General features: G+C 35.0%; 2 protein-coding genes and 1 non-coding gene across 3 annotated transcripts; 2 read left to right on the top strand and 1 right to left on the bottom strand.

The window, feature by feature from the left end:
* Positions 1 to 4,230: 4,230 nt before the first annotated feature.
* LOC136219426 (chaperonin CPN60-2, mitochondrial) lies at positions 4,231 to 8,535 on the top strand. The gene is made up of 17 exons (XM_066006824.1): positions 4,231 to 4,433; positions 4,616 to 4,640; positions 4,721 to 4,852; positions 5,187 to 5,346; positions 5,549 to 5,820; positions 6,044 to 6,148; positions 6,284 to 6,370; positions 6,473 to 6,562; positions 6,676 to 6,756; positions 6,842 to 6,910; positions 6,990 to 7,067; positions 7,158 to 7,253; positions 7,352 to 7,451; positions 7,537 to 7,640; positions 7,778 to 7,883; positions 7,975 to 8,053; positions 8,150 to 8,535. Exons 1-17 carry the CDS (start codon positions 4,396 to 4,398, stop codon positions 8,250 to 8,252), a joined length of 1,725 nt encoding a protein of 574 aa, XP_065862896.1. The 5' UTR covers positions 4,231 to 4,395; the 3' UTR covers positions 8,253 to 8,535.
* Positions 8,536 to 11,975: 3,440 nt separating this feature from the next.
* Positions 11,976 to 17,083, bottom strand: LOC136219425 (PHD finger protein ING1). Its single transcript, XM_066006823.1, has 7 exons — positions 16,847 to 17,083; positions 16,082 to 16,153; positions 15,590 to 15,777; positions 14,337 to 14,400; positions 14,104 to 14,203; positions 12,387 to 12,561; positions 11,976 to 12,273 (listed from the first exon to the last, which is right to left on the bottom strand). The coding sequence occupies exons 1-7, from the start codon at positions 16,872 to 16,874 to the stop codon at positions 12,163 to 12,165; spliced, it is 738 nt and encodes a 245-aa protein (XP_065862895.1). The 5' UTR covers positions 16,875 to 17,083; the 3' UTR covers positions 11,976 to 12,162.
* Positions 17,084 to 17,912: 829 nt separating this feature from the next.
* On the top strand, positions 17,913 to 17,984 carry TRNAT-UGU (transfer RNA threonine (anticodon UGU)). Its single transcript has one exon. It is a non-coding gene; the product is annotated as a tRNA-Thr (tRNA).
* The last annotated feature ends 855 nt before the right edge of the window (positions 17,985 to 18,839 follow it).

Raw genomic sequence — 18,839 nt, 5'->3', positions numbered from 1 at the left:
CTGGTCTTGATCCCAAAAGTTGAGAAACCATCATCCTTTTTACAAATGAGACCTATTAGTCTTTGTAATGTGTTGTACAAAGCGATTACAAAAATGGTGGCTAATAGACTCCGGTGTATTCTTCCTGAGATTATTAGCCAGAATCAGGGTAGCTTTGTTCCGGGCAGACACATGATGGATAACATTGTTATTGCCCAGGAGATGGTCCATTCCATGAAAATTAAAAAGGGTAGGAAAGGTATTGTGGCTCTGAAGCTGGACCTGGAGAAAGCTTATGACCGCTTAAACTGAAGTTTTCTTCTGGATAGTCTGAAGAGAGCTGGTATCCCGGATAGTTGGAGGAGATTGATCGAGGTCTGCATTTCTTCTCCTATTTTTCAGGTTTTAATCAATGGAGATATGTCGGAGGAGTTTACTCCTTCCAGAGGGATCTGTCAAGGGGGCCCTATGAGCCCTTTTTTATTTGTTATTGCTATAGAAAGATTGTCTCACCTTATCCAAGAGGCCGTGGGTAATGGGAATTTCCATCATGTTTCCATCAATAAATTCTGTCATTCGATTACCCATTTGTTCTTTGCAGATGATGTCATGATCTTTGTGGAAGGAAATGAGGAGCAAATGGGTGTGGTTATGGATATCCTTAACTATTTCTGCGCCGCTTCTAGACAGAAGATCAATATCCAAAAATCCCGGATGCTGTGCTCCAATAACATGAGTAAGGGTGTCTGCAAAAGGCTCAGTGACTTATTTGGTATTCCTTTGACTAATTCCTTGGGTAAGTATCTGGGGATTCCCCTCCATAGTGAAAGAGTCTCCAAAGCATCTTTTAAAGAGACTCTGGACAAAACTAATGGCAAGTGTGCAAGTTGGAAAGCTAAAACTCTTTCTCTTGCGGACCGTCTTACTTTAATTCAGTCTGTCAATTGTGCGGTCCCTAATCATATTATGCAAGCTTGTAGATTGCCTGAGCCTGTCCTTAATGATCTTGATAAAATCAATCGGCGTTTCCTTTGGGGAGACTCTGCGGAGGGGAAAAAGATCCACCTTGTTCCTTGGAGAGAGGTTTGCCAGCCTAAAAGCATGGGAGGCCTGGGGATAAGATAAGCCAAGGACAATAACAAAGTTTTATTAATGAAACTTTTGTGGAGAATGTGGCAACTCCCCTCTTTTCTTTGGGTTCGTCTTCTTTGTGGGAAATATAAAAAAGATAAGATTTTTGGGGGCCCTAAGGAGAGAGTTGCCAATTGTTCTTTTCTTTGGAAAGGCCTCAGTACTGTGTTTTCAGAGTTTTGCTCTGGGATAGGTTGGGAGGTGGGAAATGGTAAGTCCATCAGCTTCTGGAATGACATCTGGATTGGAGATAAATCTTTAATAGAGGTGTGTAGCTCCCCGCCGCCTAGTAATATCCGCAATTGGAGGATCGCCGATGTGGTGGATTTAGAGGGGGATTGGATCTGGTCTAAATTTGATTCCTTTCTTAGTTTGGAGACTCTCCTGAGGATTAGAGGGGTAAAGATTAGTAACAAGGAGGAGGATAGGGATAGTCATTGTTGGGCTCTGACAAACAATGGGACTTATACCTGCAAGTCTGCCTTTGAAGCTTTCATCCGTAATGGGACGGGCCCTCACTCTGAAGTTTGGAAAACCATTTGGGCCTTGAAGATTCCTCACCGCATTAGGAGCTTTCTGTGGCTTGGTGTTAAGGAGAGGCTGCTCACTAATTCGGAGAGAAATAGACGGCATCTGGTGGATTCAAGTGCTTGCAGCAGATGCAGAGGGCATGTTGAGACTATTTGCCATGCTCTTAGGGAATGCTCTAAAAGTAAAGAGGTGTGGAAGAAAATCTCCCTCATCACCTGCTGCCTACTTTATTGGCTCATTCTGATCATGACTGGTTTATTGATGGAGTGAAAGGGAAGTTGTTGGCTAACCTTGAGCATGGAGATATTCTCTTTGCTATTGTCTGTCACCAGATTTGGAAATGGAGGAATGAAGAGATCTTTGGAAAGAAAACTGTTTCTATGCCTAATTTAGTTGAGTTCTTCTCGGAGAAATTATTCAATATTAATGATAGCTTCAAAGGAGATTCTCTTGCTAGGACGACCCAGAAGAAGACTGTTCACCTCCTTGGTTGGTGCAGGCCTAGGGAAGGGGTGGTGAAATTAAACACGGATGGTTTTTGCCTTAAAGATGGTAATATTGCTGCAGGAGGTGTTTTGAGAGACGATGAGGGTAACTGGCTGTCTGGTTTTACTCATAATTTGGGTTTGGGCTCTTCCTTTTCGGCTGAGCTGTGGGGGATTTTTTTCTGGCCTTGTTCTTGCCAAAAGTTTGGGTTTAAAGAAGTTGATTGTTGAATCCGACAACCTTGAGGCTATCAAAATAGTTTCCCATAATAATGATATTTGTTTAAATAGCCAAAATCTAATCAAAGGTATTAGAAGGTTTTGCTCTTCCTTTGATTTCATAAAATTCAGCCATATCTTCAGGGAACAGAACGGGGTAGCGGACCGTTTGGCGGCGACTGGTCATGAAGGGACGTTGGGCTCCACGACCTTGACTTATCCTCTTGATTATCTTTCTTCTCTTCTTTTTGAAGATGGGGGTAGGGGTTAGCTTCCCTAGGCTAATCCCAGGCTAGGTTTTTTGGTTTGTGTTTTTTCTTTTCTTTTCCTTTTCCTACCAAAAAAAATATATAGAGTATTGCATTAATTAAAAAGATATAAATAAATGCATAATGCAAATAAAATATACACTTAAATAACTAAAAAAACCTCGCGCAATGCACGAGTATAAAGCTAGTTTAGTTAAGTAGAGTGAGTACATGTGGAAGTTACTGTTCAGTTAATTTGAACGTGGAAGTTATGCGACCAGTTGAAGAAAGTGGTTGGAATGAGAGCAATTGAAGTTAATGTAACATTGGAGCATCCTTAGAGAAACTGGAAAATAGTTACATAAAAGCAACTATAAATTGAAGAATAAACAACGACAATAAGGAATAATCAAATCAACACACAAAAACTTGAGACAACTCAATATAAAACCTATGTTAATTTCAATTTCTAGTTTTCAATTCTTAGTCTTTCCTTAAGCTTTGCAACTTCAATTCCCAATTTGGTAAGTTTTCAATTTCAATTCCAACTTCAATTCAATTCAATTTCAATTTGGTAAGGTTTCAATTCCATAACAACGGGAATGAAAGTTGATTGAGGTGTGGAAGAGTGGGAATTAATGGTTCTCATGGTTGGGGAATGAGAGTCTCATTCCCTAGCTATAGTAATAAATGGAATAATTCATTCTCATTTCCATTCCTATTCCATAGTATAAATTTAAATAAACGAACACTCCATTAGTTTTTTCGTCATTTTAAGCTTCACAACGTTTGATTAGAAATCTCTTCTTATGCTTTTGGAAGTTTTTTCGTAAATCTTTTTATCTACTCGTATTCAATTCGAAAAGGCAAGAAAGATCTTATATTAGATTTAGCCCGTACTAAAGTTTTATTTTTTACTATTTTTTGGTTGTACTTTTTTTCGTAAAACTTTTTATCTACTCGTATTCAATCCGAAAAGGCAAGAAAGGTTTTATATTAGATTTAGCCCGTACAAAAATTTTATTTTTTATTGTTTTTTGGTTGTACTTTTTTCGTAAAACTTTTTATCTACTCGTATTCAATTCGAAAAGACAAGAAAGATCTTACGGGGCGTTTGATATTCTATTGGGATATGGATAATGATAAAGGTTGAGATAGAGATAATGATAAATGGTTGGGATAAGGATAAAAATACGATAGTCGAGAATTATTATCCAATGTTTGGTATGTGGGATAGGGATAGGGATAAACCAATACATTTTACTATTTTAACCTTATTTAAACTACATAACATTAATTTGAGGGATAAGATGTATTTTTCCATCCTATTAAAATCGCATGAGCTTATCCCACCTCTTTATACCACCCCCTCTTGGGTATAGGATTTGAGGGATAAGAAACTTATCCTTCATCTGTCTCACGCTTCTATCTTTCAAACAAATACGGGATAACTTATCTCGTGTTTTTTTATCCCTATCACACCTCCTATATCCCTTCTAATAAATATTAGGTTAGTTTTATTCTTTACTGTTTTTTTGGTTGTAGAGATTAGCATTTTTCATTAATTTTTATTATTATTTTAATATGTATGTGGGGCTGCAACTAGTAAAGACATAAAACCCTAAACCCTAGCACTAGAAGCTGCGGGAGCTGCTTTCTAGAGCCTTCCTGGTTGTTTAGAAAAATACATTCTTTCAACTCTTCTCCCAGTCCTCCTCCTGCACTCTCCATTTTCTTCAAGCTTTTGCGTTTTTCTCTTCTTCAAAGTCTACTTTTTTTTTTCCTTCTACAATTTCTTCATCATGTATCGTTTGGCCTCCAGCCTCGCTTCTAAAGCTCGGTATGTTTACTTGCCTGTCAACTGTTTGTTTGTTTTTCCTGAGAATTTTTTTGAACATAAAACTGCAAAGAAAATATATATTTAGTTTTTCTTTTTATTCAATCTCAATTTCCAGCAACTAGAATGAGGTTCAATTTTGTGTTTCCTAATGCGGTGTATTAAAATGTTCTTTTGATTCACAGGATCGCAAGGAGCAGCACGCAGCAGGTTTTATTTTGTTACGCCTAGTAATTTATTCTCTGGTATATTGCTCGTTTCTTAAAAGTTTTCGTTTGCATTTGTTATAGGTTGGAAATAGACTCAGTTGGAGCAGAAACTATGCTGCCAAAGATATCAGATTTGGCGTTGAAGCCCGTGCTTTAATGCTTCAGGGTGTTGAAGAGCTGGCTGATGCTGTGAAAGTCACCATGGGTCCCAAGGTTTACGATCTAAGCTTTGCGTTTCATCGGGCAGATTTACTTTAAGTAATAGATAATTTTGTCAAATAAATTGGGAAGAGAATTGATGATTTAGCAGTGTGGGATGCCATCAATTTGCAAATGTTATCTTTCCTTACAATATTGGCAGTTTTCTATGTTGGATGATATCTGTGTAATGGCTAGGTTATTGTGTTTATCATTCATTAGCATTGAGTGTGATTGGTGGTGTGCTCGTTCATTTAGTTGACATAATGAACTATTATATTTTGTTATAAGTTAGCCTTTTCCTGGAGGCTTGATGTTGATTCCAAATATGGTGATTTATTATTTGTAGGGGCGCAATGTGGTTATTGAACAAAGCTTTGGTGCCCCCAAAGTTACAAAGGATGGCGTGACCGTTGCAAAAAGCATTGAATTTAAAGATAAAGTCAAGAATGTTGGTGCCAGCCTAGTGAAGCAGGTCGCAAATGCAACCAATGATGCTGCTGGCGATGGTAACTTATTCTCTTCTTCTTAATTATAGGATTATCATTTTGATAGCTTGACAAATATTACTTCCATTATGGAATTGTCTCCAAATGTTGGTAGATCTAGCGCTTGTCAACATGTTTACAACTCCTTATTCACTTAGCAATGAGATACTTGGCTGCAATCACTTTATCCTAACAAGTGATATGATGTTTTCTGTTTTTGCAGGGACCACTTGTGCCACAGTTCTTACACGAGCTATATTCGCAGAAGGATGCAAGTCAGTTGCAGCAGGGATGAATGCAATGGACCTAAGACGTGGGATCAGCATGGCTGTTGATTCTGTTGTTACCAATTTGAAAAGCAGAGCGAAAATGATCAGCACATCAGAAGAAATAGCTCAAGTTGGAACCATATCTGCAAATGGAGAGAGAGAAATTGGCGAGCTAATTGCAAAGGCAATGGAGAAGGTTGGGAAAGAGGGTGTTATCACAATCCAAGTAAGTTAGTCCATGTTGATTCATCATGTTAAATGACCTTAAGTAGTAACCTGTTTGCCCAATTTCAAGGAATCTCTTTACTTAACCTTGGTGGTTCATGATGTTATGAAATTATCATCCTTCTAATGCCAAACGCGAACCATTTTCTTTTTAGTTGGTATCTGACTAATACCTATTGCGCTTACAAGATGTGTATGTCTTACTTGTACTTCATATGATGCAGGATGGAAAGACATTATATAATGAGTTGGAAGTTGTCGAGGGAATGAAATTGGACAGGGGTTATATATCCCCTTATTTCGTCACCAACCAAAAGAACCAGAAATGTGTAAGCCTCTACTTCATCTAGATCAAACGCGTTTACTTTTACATTGTATGCACGATTGAGAAATACAATTAGTTGTTGTTTCTTTTATTTTTGAAATACTCTTTTCCTGATATATATATGCTTGTCTGCTCACAGGAACTAGATGATCCTCTCATTCTGATCCATGAGAAAAAAATCTCAAGTATACATGCTATGGTGAAAGTATTAGAATTGGCTTTGAAGGTGAGTGTTGAATTTTGTTGTTACGAGTGCTACACCCTATAAGGCAAGGTGTTTTCACCTTCGAGTATGTGTTCTTGACTATTTTATATCATCATTATTCAGAAACAAAGACCATTGTTGATAATTGCTGAAGATGTGGATAGTGATGCACTGGCCACACTTATTCTCAACAAGCTTCGTGCTGGAATTAAGGTTAGATATTACAAGACATAATGCACAAAATGAATTTCCTGTTTTTCGAATTGGTTGAAGATTGTTAGTTAGAGTTCATACTTGTATAATACTGCAATTATGTTTTGGTTCAGGTATGTGCCATAAAAGCTCCTGGTTTCGGAGAAAACAGAAAATCTGGACTCCAGGATCTTGCAGTTCTCACTGGCGGTGAGGTGAGTTACTTCTGGGTGTATATCTATTGTAATTTTATTTGCATTGCTTGGTACGGTGCTGAGATCTCTTACTTCTGCCATGCAGGTCATAACTGAAGAACTTGGCCTCAATCTTGAAAAGGTGGATTTAAATATGCTTGGCAGTTGCAAAAAGGTAAAAAGACGACACTGGATTATGTTGCAAACTTACTGATACCAAGCTACTAATCTTGGTACCTGTTTACGTTGTATAGGTTACGGTCTCAAAGGACGACACTGTTGTTCTTGATGGTGCTGGTGACAAGAAGGCCCTTGAAGAAAGATGTGAACAGGTTTCTGTTGTGTCTTTGTTGAAACATGCTTTAGACATTTTTTTTTCATTCAATGTAAAACATGGCCTATGCGTTTTGTTATGACTGCAGATAAGGTCTGCAATAGAGTTGAGTACTTCTGATTATGACAAAGAGAAGTTGCAAGAAAGGCTAGCAAAGCTTTCTGGGGGTGTTGCTGTTCTCAAGGTTTGCCTTTGCCTACACTATCCCATGCCGATACAATCTTATAGAGTATAGACTACTGCATTTGTGTGTACTAAATTGTAAAAATTTGGTTGTTACAGATTGGAGGAGCTAGTGAAACTGAAGTTGGTGAGAAGAAAGATAGGGTTACAGATGCTTTAAATGCCACAAAAGCAGCTGTCGAAGAGGGCATTGTACCTGGTAACTTAAGTTCTAACTTTCTCTTCATAGATAATGGAAATGAAAATCAGTAGGCCATTCTCTTATGTGCACTCTTCTTTTACAGGCGGTGGTGTTGCTCTCCTTTATGCATCAAAAGAGTTGGATAAATTGCAGACTGCTAACTTTGACCAGAAGATCGGTGTCCAAATCATTCAGAATGCCCTAAAGGTTTGTCGATTTACCATGTTAACTCAAATAAGGTTGCAAGCTGAGATATCTACGTCCTGAGTTGAATCTTCAAAAATGTGTGATGACTATACATGTAAGTATTGTCTGCTTATTCATTATTTGAACTTCAATTGCAGACTCCAGTATACACAATCGCTAGTAATGCGGGAGTAGAGGGAGCTGTTGTTGTCGGTAAGCTATTGGAGCAGGATGATTATGAACTTGGCTATGATGCTGCCAAAGGTTAGTGACAATCTAACTTTTTGGGAATGGATTATCTCAGTGTAATTGAGGATTCTGTATCAGTTGTAAATTGGTGTTGTTGTATTACCAGGTGAGTACGTGGATATGGTTAAATCAGGGATCATAGATCCATTGAAAGTAATCCGAACTGCTTTGGTTGATGCTGCTAGGTAAGCTTAGAAACTTGTATTATGTTGTGGTTTGGTTTCTTTCTCCAGTTTATTTAAAAGTTGCATTAAATTAAAATGTTGTCTGTTGGTTCGCAGCGTGACATCCTTGATGACAACGACTGAAGCTGTGGTGTGTGAATTGCCGAAGGATGAGAAGGATGGTCCAGCAATGCCTCCTGGAATGGGAATGGATTACTGATTTCCTGGTAGAACTTTTAGAACATTTACCAAAAATCCATAAAAATAGTTTGGGGGTTATTTATTACCTTTTAAGGCTTCATTGTAATCATATAAGTGAGATCTGCAAATTGTAGGGTAGTTGTTGGGACGAAGCATTGAAGAGCATCCTGTATTCTTGATGTGCTAGGCAGTAGAATAGGCTTTTTGTTCCCCTTCAATAAAGACTCGATTTTGTTCAATTGTTGGATGTCATAAAAAGCATCCCGAGGCATTTTTATTGATTCATTAAGCTCTTGGCCTTCTATCTCTTCTATTTTGTACCACATATTATGTGCTCACTAGGGCATACTATAAATTGACTGGAAAAATTGAACCAGAAAAAAGGCAGCTCTAAAGAACAATCTAAAATGTGCTTGTATATATTACTGATTAGTTATAGGTCTTGTATGAATGTGCTTTATATATTACTGATTAGCTTTAGGTAAAATACTATTGATCCAAACACATCTATTCACATTATAATTCTAATAGTTTTAGTCGATCTACCTATCTAGTTGAGCCTGAAAAAAAGGTGATTTGGTCAATGAGGGTCCATGTAAACTGATGAGAATCTCAATAATGGTTCACCCAAACACAATAGATTTGGTCAATGGGGGTTCATGTAAACTGATGAGAACCTCAACAATGGTTAACCCAAACACAATGAATAAACACAGACACTGTTGATTTACCCAGACACAATGAAACAGGAAAAAGACTTGCATTGATGAACTAGAAAGTAATAGAAAACATAAATCTATACGAAGCACAATCTAGGAGATCCCAAAACACCAAAATGAAATATCTAAAGACTAGGGTTAAACCTTTAAATGGTGTTAAATTAAAAAATAATTTCCAATTTAGGTATAGTTAAAAATTATTTCTTTCAAAGAGGTGGTTTTTAACTCCAGTTAAAAAACAGTCCCATTACGGTGCTTTATTCACCGTAATGGGTAAAAAAAGATTTTGTTTTACCTCGTTATGGTGCCTACAGCACTGTAATGAGGCAAAAAGCAGGAATCCTTTTTAAGAGATTTCTTTTAAGGGATTTCTCGGAGGAGATAATAATATATATAAAAAATTATAATATTTAATTTTTTTAGTTTATATTAAAAATTATTTTTATATTATATATTTAGTATATATTATGAATTTTATATTTTTTAGGATATCTAGTATGCAATTCATATTACCCGTTTATTTATTTTTTTTAATTACTCATTCCGTCCAATCATTCTAACGGTAAGATTATGAAAAGGATATTACCCGTTTATTTTTTGAATTGCTCATCCCGTTCAAACCCTAAAGGATAAGGGTATGAAATTAACATTATGCATATGTAGGGGCTGCTTCAGTATTTTAGAGGTCTAAGCCGCTTTTATATTCTATTTTTATAAATTAAAATTAATTTTTGACTGAACCAGAAAAATCAAATAAATAAAGATCAAACTTTCAGGACAATTTTACAGAGAACGAAACAGTTAGCAACTATATTATTGTTAGAGTAAAATACAAAAAAGATTGAGGTTTAACCTTTTTGTAAACACGGTACCGTGGTTTAAAAACTTACAAATAGGATTTTGTGGTTTGTGCAGTTCCAGACATTCTGTCAAAAAAATAATAATATCATGGCTATGTATAACATTACCTGTTTATATTTTGAATTACTCATTCCGTCCAATTTCTCTAACTGACAAGGTTATGAAATTGACATTATCCGCAGGCAGAAGCGGTTCTTGTATTTTAGAGGCTATAGACCATTAGTTTTCGTATACTTTTTTATAAATTAAAATTAAATTGATTTTTTACTGATAAAGAAAAATCAAATAAAGATCAAACTTTTAGAACAATTTGCATATAACAAAATAATTAACTATATTATTGTTAGAGTAAAATACAAAATATACTGACTAATTTTAATTAAATTTTTTTTAATAATTAAACGGTATATGAGCCGAAATTTTATCAAAATACCCGTAAAAATTGTAAAACATAAAATTTGTCCTGCTAAATCCAAATTAAAACGAATTTGGACTCGCCACGGTTAGCCCGCGTCTGTCCTGTCCACAGCAGACTGTCTGTTGCACGGGACGTTGCTGCCGTCCGTGGCAAGTCCCGGGACAGCAGTCTCGCGACTGCTGTCTTGCGGACAGCAGTCTCGCGACTGCTGTCTTGCGGACAGCACTTGCGCTGCTGTTTCGCGGCTCAAAATAGAGTGGCTAAATAGTATGTTACGTGAAAAAATGGGAACTAAATATATATTTAATCACGACTCGTATTAATTTATGAAAATAAAAAACTAATATCTAATTTTTAAAATGGAAATTTTAATGAATATTTATTATAAAAATGTATATACATAAATATTTTTAATTTATTTAATATTTTTATATATAATTTTTTTTTTGGAACTATTTTTAACTATGGGTTAAAAACAGCCTCTTGGTGGAAAATATTTCTTAATCTTTCTTATATGGAGAATTATTTTTTCAATTAACCCTTTTACGTGTTTAACCCTAAAGACTATATCCCTCCTTTTATTAAGCAACTATATATACTCCTCACCCTAAACTCACACTAAACCGCTGATATAACTAATTACAGTTAGGACAGCCAGCCCCATGTGTCACTCTTATTACTTTATTGCCCCTGTCACAGGTTAAGAATATTAAGTAGGGATGCAAACGGAGCGGGACGGGGAATGCATTCCCATCCCCGTCCCCAACTAGTCGGGGATTTCCCATCCCCACGAGTTAGACGGTGACAGATTTGTCGCCCATCCCCATCCCCGTAGAAATCTCATCCCCATTTAAAAACACTTTTTCCCTGTTCCACATCTCCATCCCTGCGGGGAGTCATCATTTATATTTTAAAAAAAACCAGTATGTATTTTTTTTTTCTTTCTCCTTTCTAATTCTAGGTTTTGTTCGAAAGAATGACAAAAATATTATGCCTTTAGTTTAGTTTAGGTTGGAAAAAACATCCATTTAATTCTTGGTTCATATTTTATTCATTCCATTTAATTTTTTATTTGAAAATAAATCTATTTAATTTAAGTTAAATGTTATAAATTATAATATTGAAAGTATAATTTTAGTTATAACGGGGAATAATTGGAGATCCATCAAGGATCCTCCATCGGGGATTAACGGAGCGGGGTCGGGGATCCCCACGGGACGGGGATACCATTCCCCATCTCTGCCCCATCCCTGTCACAGAGGATAAAAATTATCTTCATCCCCGTCCCATGGGGATTCTTATCGGTGATTCCCCATCCATGTCAGGCGGATCACTGATGGGGACGGAAAATCCCTGCCCCACTTGCATCCCTAAACATAGAAATAAAAGAGATTCGTTGATTCGATTAATAATATTTCTCATAAATTCTTTACCTTCTTTATCTCCAAACAAGATGCTATAAGGATATTTAGACGATTTTAAGGATAACCGAACTATATAAATTATATAAATTATTGACTTCCATGTCGGATGAAAGATCCCCATACACATTTTGACATAGGCAGTAACACACATGTTATAGGAAACTTCACAACATTATTTTTTCTTGGATGGAGTCACAGCCCACGTGTCAAAATGTATATAGAGTGTTCTCATGTGACATCAAGAACCTGAACTCATATAATGCCAAATCAATCAGTGATCTACTAAAAATACTCGCGAAAAATATCTATTGAGACACAAGTGCAGAAGGCCCATTTAGCCAAATCTAGATTGAAGAAAGAGAAGGGTAAACAAAAAGTTAGAGCTGATTGCAAAATCAGATCATGAATAAATAAAACATTAACTTCAGCGTCATGGGTATTGTATTCTTCATAACATTATAGCTCTACAGATTTATAACATTGAATTCCAGCACATCCACCTCCATATCATCTGTCTTTTCTGCGGTTTTTCGTAGCAGCACAATCTGAGCAATACCATTTTCCTTTTGGTTTTTCTTTCAAACCAACACAGCCAAAATGGAACCATTCTATAGGACACTGTTAAAAAAAAGCACATACTTTCATCAATTTGCAGGTCTCAGAAGGTGATTGTAACCATACTACGAAGAAGGTTTAGAAGAAACAAACAAAAAAAGAGTTTAAAAACACACCTGCGGATTATCACAGGCAACCATCTCGCCGAAGCTAACTTGTTGGCAAAAACAGTATGTTGGTTCATTTGGATCCACAGGGCAATCTAATTCCATAACTGTAACAGTATTTGCAGAAGTAGCTGCTGCTCCTGCTTCAGTTGCTGCTACTGCCGCCGCCATTCCCAAGCGTGTTCTAAATAAATGATACCAATATCCAATTTCATAACTTATCCAGAAACATAAATACGAACTTATCTAATAGAGAATCTTATAACAACGCAGCGAAACAATTTATCCAAAAAGTGCCAGCTGATTTGATAGAGAATGTTATAACAACAAAGTGAAAGGAAATTTAATCAAGAAATCAGGAATTTAGAGAATCCCACTCATACAAGTACTTTTGTTTAGATGCAAGCTAGATGTGAATGAGCAAGTACTTATGCATGGTACTCGCAGGCAGATACGAAAAAAGAAGTCGAAAAATATTTAAATCGTATTGATCATGTTCAACAAATGAACTTAGGAATGCAAAATAAATTAGCTATATGAGGGTAGCTGAGGGGAACATCTCTAGTAGGAGCGTCATTCCCTCGAATGTAATGCAGCACAATCATGTAGACCAGATAGCAAGCCAAGAAGAAGATTATAAATAAAATTGACTAGAAAATGTTGATGTATGTCTCATATTATGATTTGTCATTTTCCTATTCTTCTGGTTGGAAAAAATATAATGGATTCAACTGATATGGTTTTCTATTGGAGCCAAATCCCTGTTTTAATAACTTAATTCTAAATTAATGAGCAGGAAGCCTATTCTTATATGTTATAAACCAAGTTAGACCATGGTCCAATTGTTTGCAAATTCCACTTGATCTAGGCATGAATGTTAATTACTACTGCAGACTGCAGTCAACCCAAGCCACGATAGCGTTTCATCCATATTTTCCAATGTCTCTTATCACAGTAGAAGATATTATATGCGTACAAGAAGTTTTAGATACCATCTGGTGCTATTTGTAGTTTGATCCAGGAATCATGACACAGTACCAATGATGGTTTGATCCATAAATTTAATGATATTAGTAACTTTCACATATTAATTTTCAGCCAGATTTGCTTTGTTTTTCAATAAAAAAACATGAGAAAAGAAATATGCTCTGCCGGACATATCAAACTGATGAATTCAACCCCTAGATAGCAAACTCAAATGGAATCACAACTGCCCAAGTAAGCCAGCCAACAATTCTAGAAATTTCTGTACATGCCTGTCAAATATATCTGCATCAAGGAGCAGAGAAGACTTCCTCAAACTAATAATGACAGCTATTTAATCTCAATTACTGGTGGAATTGCTAAAAGGAAGTCCTCCCTATCAAATATATTATTCACTCTAGGGCTCTCTCTCTCTCTCAATTGCCTGGGTGTTGGGGGGTTGGAGTATGCTGGTGGTCTTGTGCTTTCCTGTAACTTCCCCCTTTCTCCTCATAACCAGCAAAGGAAGTCCCCTAAACTATTTCCCCCCTCAAAGCTATCCTTTTATCTTTGGTGAAAATATTCTAGTTTCAATTCTCACAACTCTCAATGTCAGAACTCCATTTAACAAGACTTGAAAATAAAGACAATTAGAAGAAAGCTGAAAAAACTCAGAACAAATGCAAATCAAGTCACAACAAAACTCCAAAAAAAGGGTACAAATAATAAAATTTGTTAAAGCATAACAAGGAAAGATGGGTACTTTTTACGCCCTCCTCTACCACCCTCACTACCCCTTCCAGATTTAGCACTTGCATCAAGGCTTGAACCAGACAATGCAGTTGCTGCAGCACTCTCTCTTTCTATAAAACATAGCATTGCATATAATTAGGACATAGAAAAAGGTCGCATATCACACTGATTATAAGAGTAACATTTCTATTGAACACTCTTGCCAAAAAGGATGCTATTTATAGCAATAAACAGTAAAAGTACCACGTCGAAGCTCTTCATCAAACTTTTTCAGATATTGATCTAATTGTTGTATGTGTGTGTCAACCTGAAGCACAATTGATAACATAATTAAAAAGGTATTATATTAGGTCAATAATGGCCAATGAGTTACAAAAATATTTTTTCCTAAGGTTGGGGAAGAAAAAAGCTCTACTTGGCCATCAAAATACTAGTTAACTTTCAAAATGCAAGAACTGCGGTTGATTTCCAGGGTCATGCCAATTGGTCAGATGGATATTTCTATAATATGACAAACTCCAGCCAGTGATTGAATGACTTGGAGTAATTATCAGAAAAGGTCAAAAGATAGAAAATTCAAACAAGATAAAACACCTCATAAGTTTAAGAGATTGATTTGGCGAAAGCGCACTGATTCCTAAACCTAGTTATGTGGTTACTTAGATTCTGCTGTGAGGGATAAGGCATGATTTTAACTTCTTTTTTTCAGTTTTTTCTTTTCTTTTTTGGAAGCAAAATATGGATTATGATAAGGTTGAAATTGATGATTTTGTAAAGCTGTAATTAAACCCTCAAAAGTCAAAATCATACTTTTTAAGACCCGCTCTCCCAATTATCATTAAAAAAAATCTGAAAGGGTAATCAAATATGAAAAACTTTACTTTATATAAAACAAACTTAATCCAAACAAGTGTATTTTTTTCTCAAAATGAAGGTCTTACAGGCTGATAATCTTGGAAAGACTCCAGAGAACTTCATAAAGGCAAAAATGCCTTTAAGATTGTCAAGGTCTGATTCGAACTCTTGAAGTGTTAAGTCTTACTTTAAATTTTCCAGCAAAATTGGTCAAACATAACTATTAAAATCATCATCTACTAAAGATTTGTTTATTTTGGAGAAGGTACTCTCTTGAATATGTCAATCAAAAATTCATAGTGGATTCTGAGGTTGATTTTTCTTTAATCACAAAAAACTTCAGAAAAGCTCAAACATGATTTTAAAAATATTGCTTTGCTGAAAGAGGGTTTTTCAAAGAGCACTACCAACATCACTTATAAATAAGCATTTAAGCTATAAAGCTGCAAAAGTCTTCCATAATCGACATAATAACATAAGTCTCTTTCCTACCAGAATGCAAAGTCTGCAAACTGATGCCCAGACACAGAATCTGAATTTGCATAAACAGACAATCATAAAACCAACAACTACAACTACAATGAAAAATGAAAGACATCCCAAGTCTACTAACTAACAAGAACATAAGATAACAGACATACCAAATCATAAGCTTGGGCAGCCAATGCAACCTTTTCATCTGCAATCCTGATGCTATGCTTTTGTTCATCAAGTGCATCATCTGAGAATCTAATAAGTGAGGTATCTGGTGTGATATTTCCAGCCTTGACACCAAGCTTAATGTCCTCTATTTCTTTTTCACAACGTTGTTCATTCTGTCGTTGAATTTCTGTTCAAATATACTTGTAAAATTTGGTCATGGAAAGAAAATATATAGGAATAACACAAACATCGAAAGTATGGAAATACTAATGAAGACAAACAAGAAAAATGATAGTGACCAATTCATCCTATCTTTGACATCTTTGAAAGTGCAAGTTCTTTGTCCACCAAAAAATTTATTAGGATGATGTCAGCTGCTATACCAATAATTGAATGATAAATTTGTGGTACAGATTTTCCTTTTCTTTCGTTTTTACAAGACAAAGATAATGATACAACTATTACTAAAATTCTACTAAGAGTAAGCAAACCTTGCAAACTTTTATCAAGATCACGTAACAGTGAATATTTCTTTTGCAGAGTGTTGGGCAACGATTCCAGATCTGTCCAATGCAAGGACTTAGAGTCATTCAATGGCACAAAAAAAAAGGACGACAACAGTTTACTTAAAAATGTATTAAGAACATTTTAATAAATGTCAAAACAAGTTGCAATATGTTTTACCAGAAATTGAAGATCATTCAAACATAATTCTATTGTCAGAAAATTAATTCTGAACTATCTAACACTGAAAAACTGCTTTTATCTCAAAGATTCTTTTTAATCCTTAATAACAAGTCTAAAATGCACAAACACCTAACTGATAAAATTGAAGAGAAGGAAAACATACAAACATTTGCAGCTAGGAGCACATGCCACTTATGTTATGAGAGCACTTCAAAAATATCTTCTGAAACAACAATTACTAAAAAAAGGCAAAGACAACAGTCCAACAAACATTCCTAGTAGATTCTGAAGAGCATAAACCTTTAAATTCTGTAAGTAAACAAGCAAAAATTTCAAATTTTCATGATTAACATCTAAATAGGACGCAGTTCCGTATTCTGGATTTCTCTATCATGGAATCACCATCTAATTAGAATTTGGAGACATAATTAGCGTCTTTTTTCTCTTTTTTTAGCAACTGATAAAAAAAATACTGGAATGGAACAAGTGAAAGGGGTTTACCCCGATAATGATTTGAAGATATGCATATAAGAAGTGAATATACAATAAAAGAAAGAAAGAGCACTTACTGGCCTGAAAATCGTCAAGGAAAGACATTTTAAGGGGAATTAGGGTTTAGAATTGGAGATAAGGTGAAAAGGGAGTGAACCTTTGCTTACACATAGAGTATATATAGAAAGAAAGAAATTGAATTGAGGGTCTAGAAATGGAAAGCAGACAGTATATTCTATGTTACGTATATCTCAAAATCACGACACTTGACTTGGTGTAATAATACTTCCCGCCATGGCCTCTGCAACTGATTTTCTACGCCGATGAAACAACAGATGTAACGTTAAAGAACGACATCGTTTTTTTGTCAATATTATAAGGAAACTAAATATTCAAAGCTTTTTTTTTTTTTGAAGAAAAAGAAATATTCAATTTTTTGAATAAATAAAAATAGGGTTAAGGTGCAAAAATACCCCTAACGTTTTGGGTCTGGAGTAATTTTACCCCTAACGTCTAAAATGGTGCAATTTTACCCTTAACGTTTGTAGCCAAGAGCAATTTTACCCCTAACGTTGATAAATTGGATCAATTTCAGAAATAATTCATCAAACTGTCTTCTCGGTCATGAATCTTATCATCTACACTTCATATATGCGTCATTTTATCAGTAACAAATCATAAACATATGCTGGGATGTGAAAAAAATAAAAAAATATATTGTCTTTTGTATGAATTAGATAAAAAAAAATTCAAAAAATTCACCGAATTTGTAAATATTAATCTCCAATTCTATTATTAAATTACAAAAAAACATGAAATTCTTTTTTTAGGATGAATTGATATGAAATTGGTGCAAAATAATGAATAAAAATATATGTATTTTATAATAATATCTGAAATTGACTCAAATTACCAACGTTAGGGGTAAAATTGCTCTTGGCTACAAACGTTAGGGGCAAAATTGCACCATTTTAGACATTAAGGGTAAAATTGCTCCTGACCCAAAACGTTAGGGGTATTTTTGCACCTTAACCCAACTTGGATATTCAAAGCTTAGCTATTCTCTCTTTAGATAAAATATTTATTTGGATCAATGTAATTTGTATGCTTTATAATTTTTAAATATTGAACCCTTTACAAGTTGCCCTTATAGCTCAGTGGTAGAGCGCCAGTCTTGTAAATTGAAGGTCTGTAGTTCGATCCTGCGTGAGGGCATTTTATTTTTGGGTTAAGGTGCAAAAATACCCCTAACGTTTTGGGTCAGGAGCAATTTTACCCCTAACGTTGGTAATTTGGGTCAATTTCAGATATTATTATAAAACACATATATTTTTATTCATTATTTTGCACCAATTTCATATCAATTCATCCTAAAAAAAGAATTTCATGTTTTTTTGTAATTTAATAATAGAATTGGAGATTAATATTTACAAATTCGGTGAATTTTTTGAATTTTTTTTTATCTAATTCATACAAAAGACAATATATTTTTTTATTTTTTTCACATCCCAGCATATGTTTATGATTTGTTACTGATAAAATGACGCATATATGAAGTGTAGATGATAAGATTCATGACCGAGAAGACAGTTTGATGAATTATTTCTGAAATTGATCCAATTTATCAACGTTAGGGGTAAAATTGCTCTTGGCTACAAACGTTAAGGGTAAAATTGCACCATTTTAGACGTTAGGGGTAAAATTGCTCCAGACCCAAAACGTTAGGGGTATTTTTGCACCTTAACCCTTTATTTTTCTGAAACAGAAAAGTCCAACTATATTGACTTTATGGTCAACGGTCCATTATAAGCTACTACTATTCCTTTATCCAAAGCCCAATTATAAGCCCTACTATTCCTTTATCCAAAGCATCTTCTTAACGCAAGAATTCAAATTTTCCTAATGAAATCATTTTATTAAAAAATTAAAAAATTTGGTTCACAAAGAAAACAAAATTAAAACAATTTTTTCCATTTAGGCAACTGCTTAGGCCTCCCGTTAAATTTTAATTTTTTTATAAAATTTAAATTAATTTCAATTATAATATAATAATTATTGAGATTTCAATTG

The sequence above is a fragment of the Euphorbia lathyris genome, chromosome 2, assembly GCF_963576675.1.
Source record: "Euphorbia lathyris chromosome 2, ddEupLath1.1, whole genome shotgun sequence".
Classification (NCBI taxonomy): domain Eukaryota; kingdom Viridiplantae; phylum Streptophyta; class Magnoliopsida; order Malpighiales; family Euphorbiaceae; genus Euphorbia; species Euphorbia lathyris.
The sequence above is the reverse complement of the archived record's forward strand: the minus strand, read 5'-3'. Positions and strand labels throughout refer to the sequence as shown.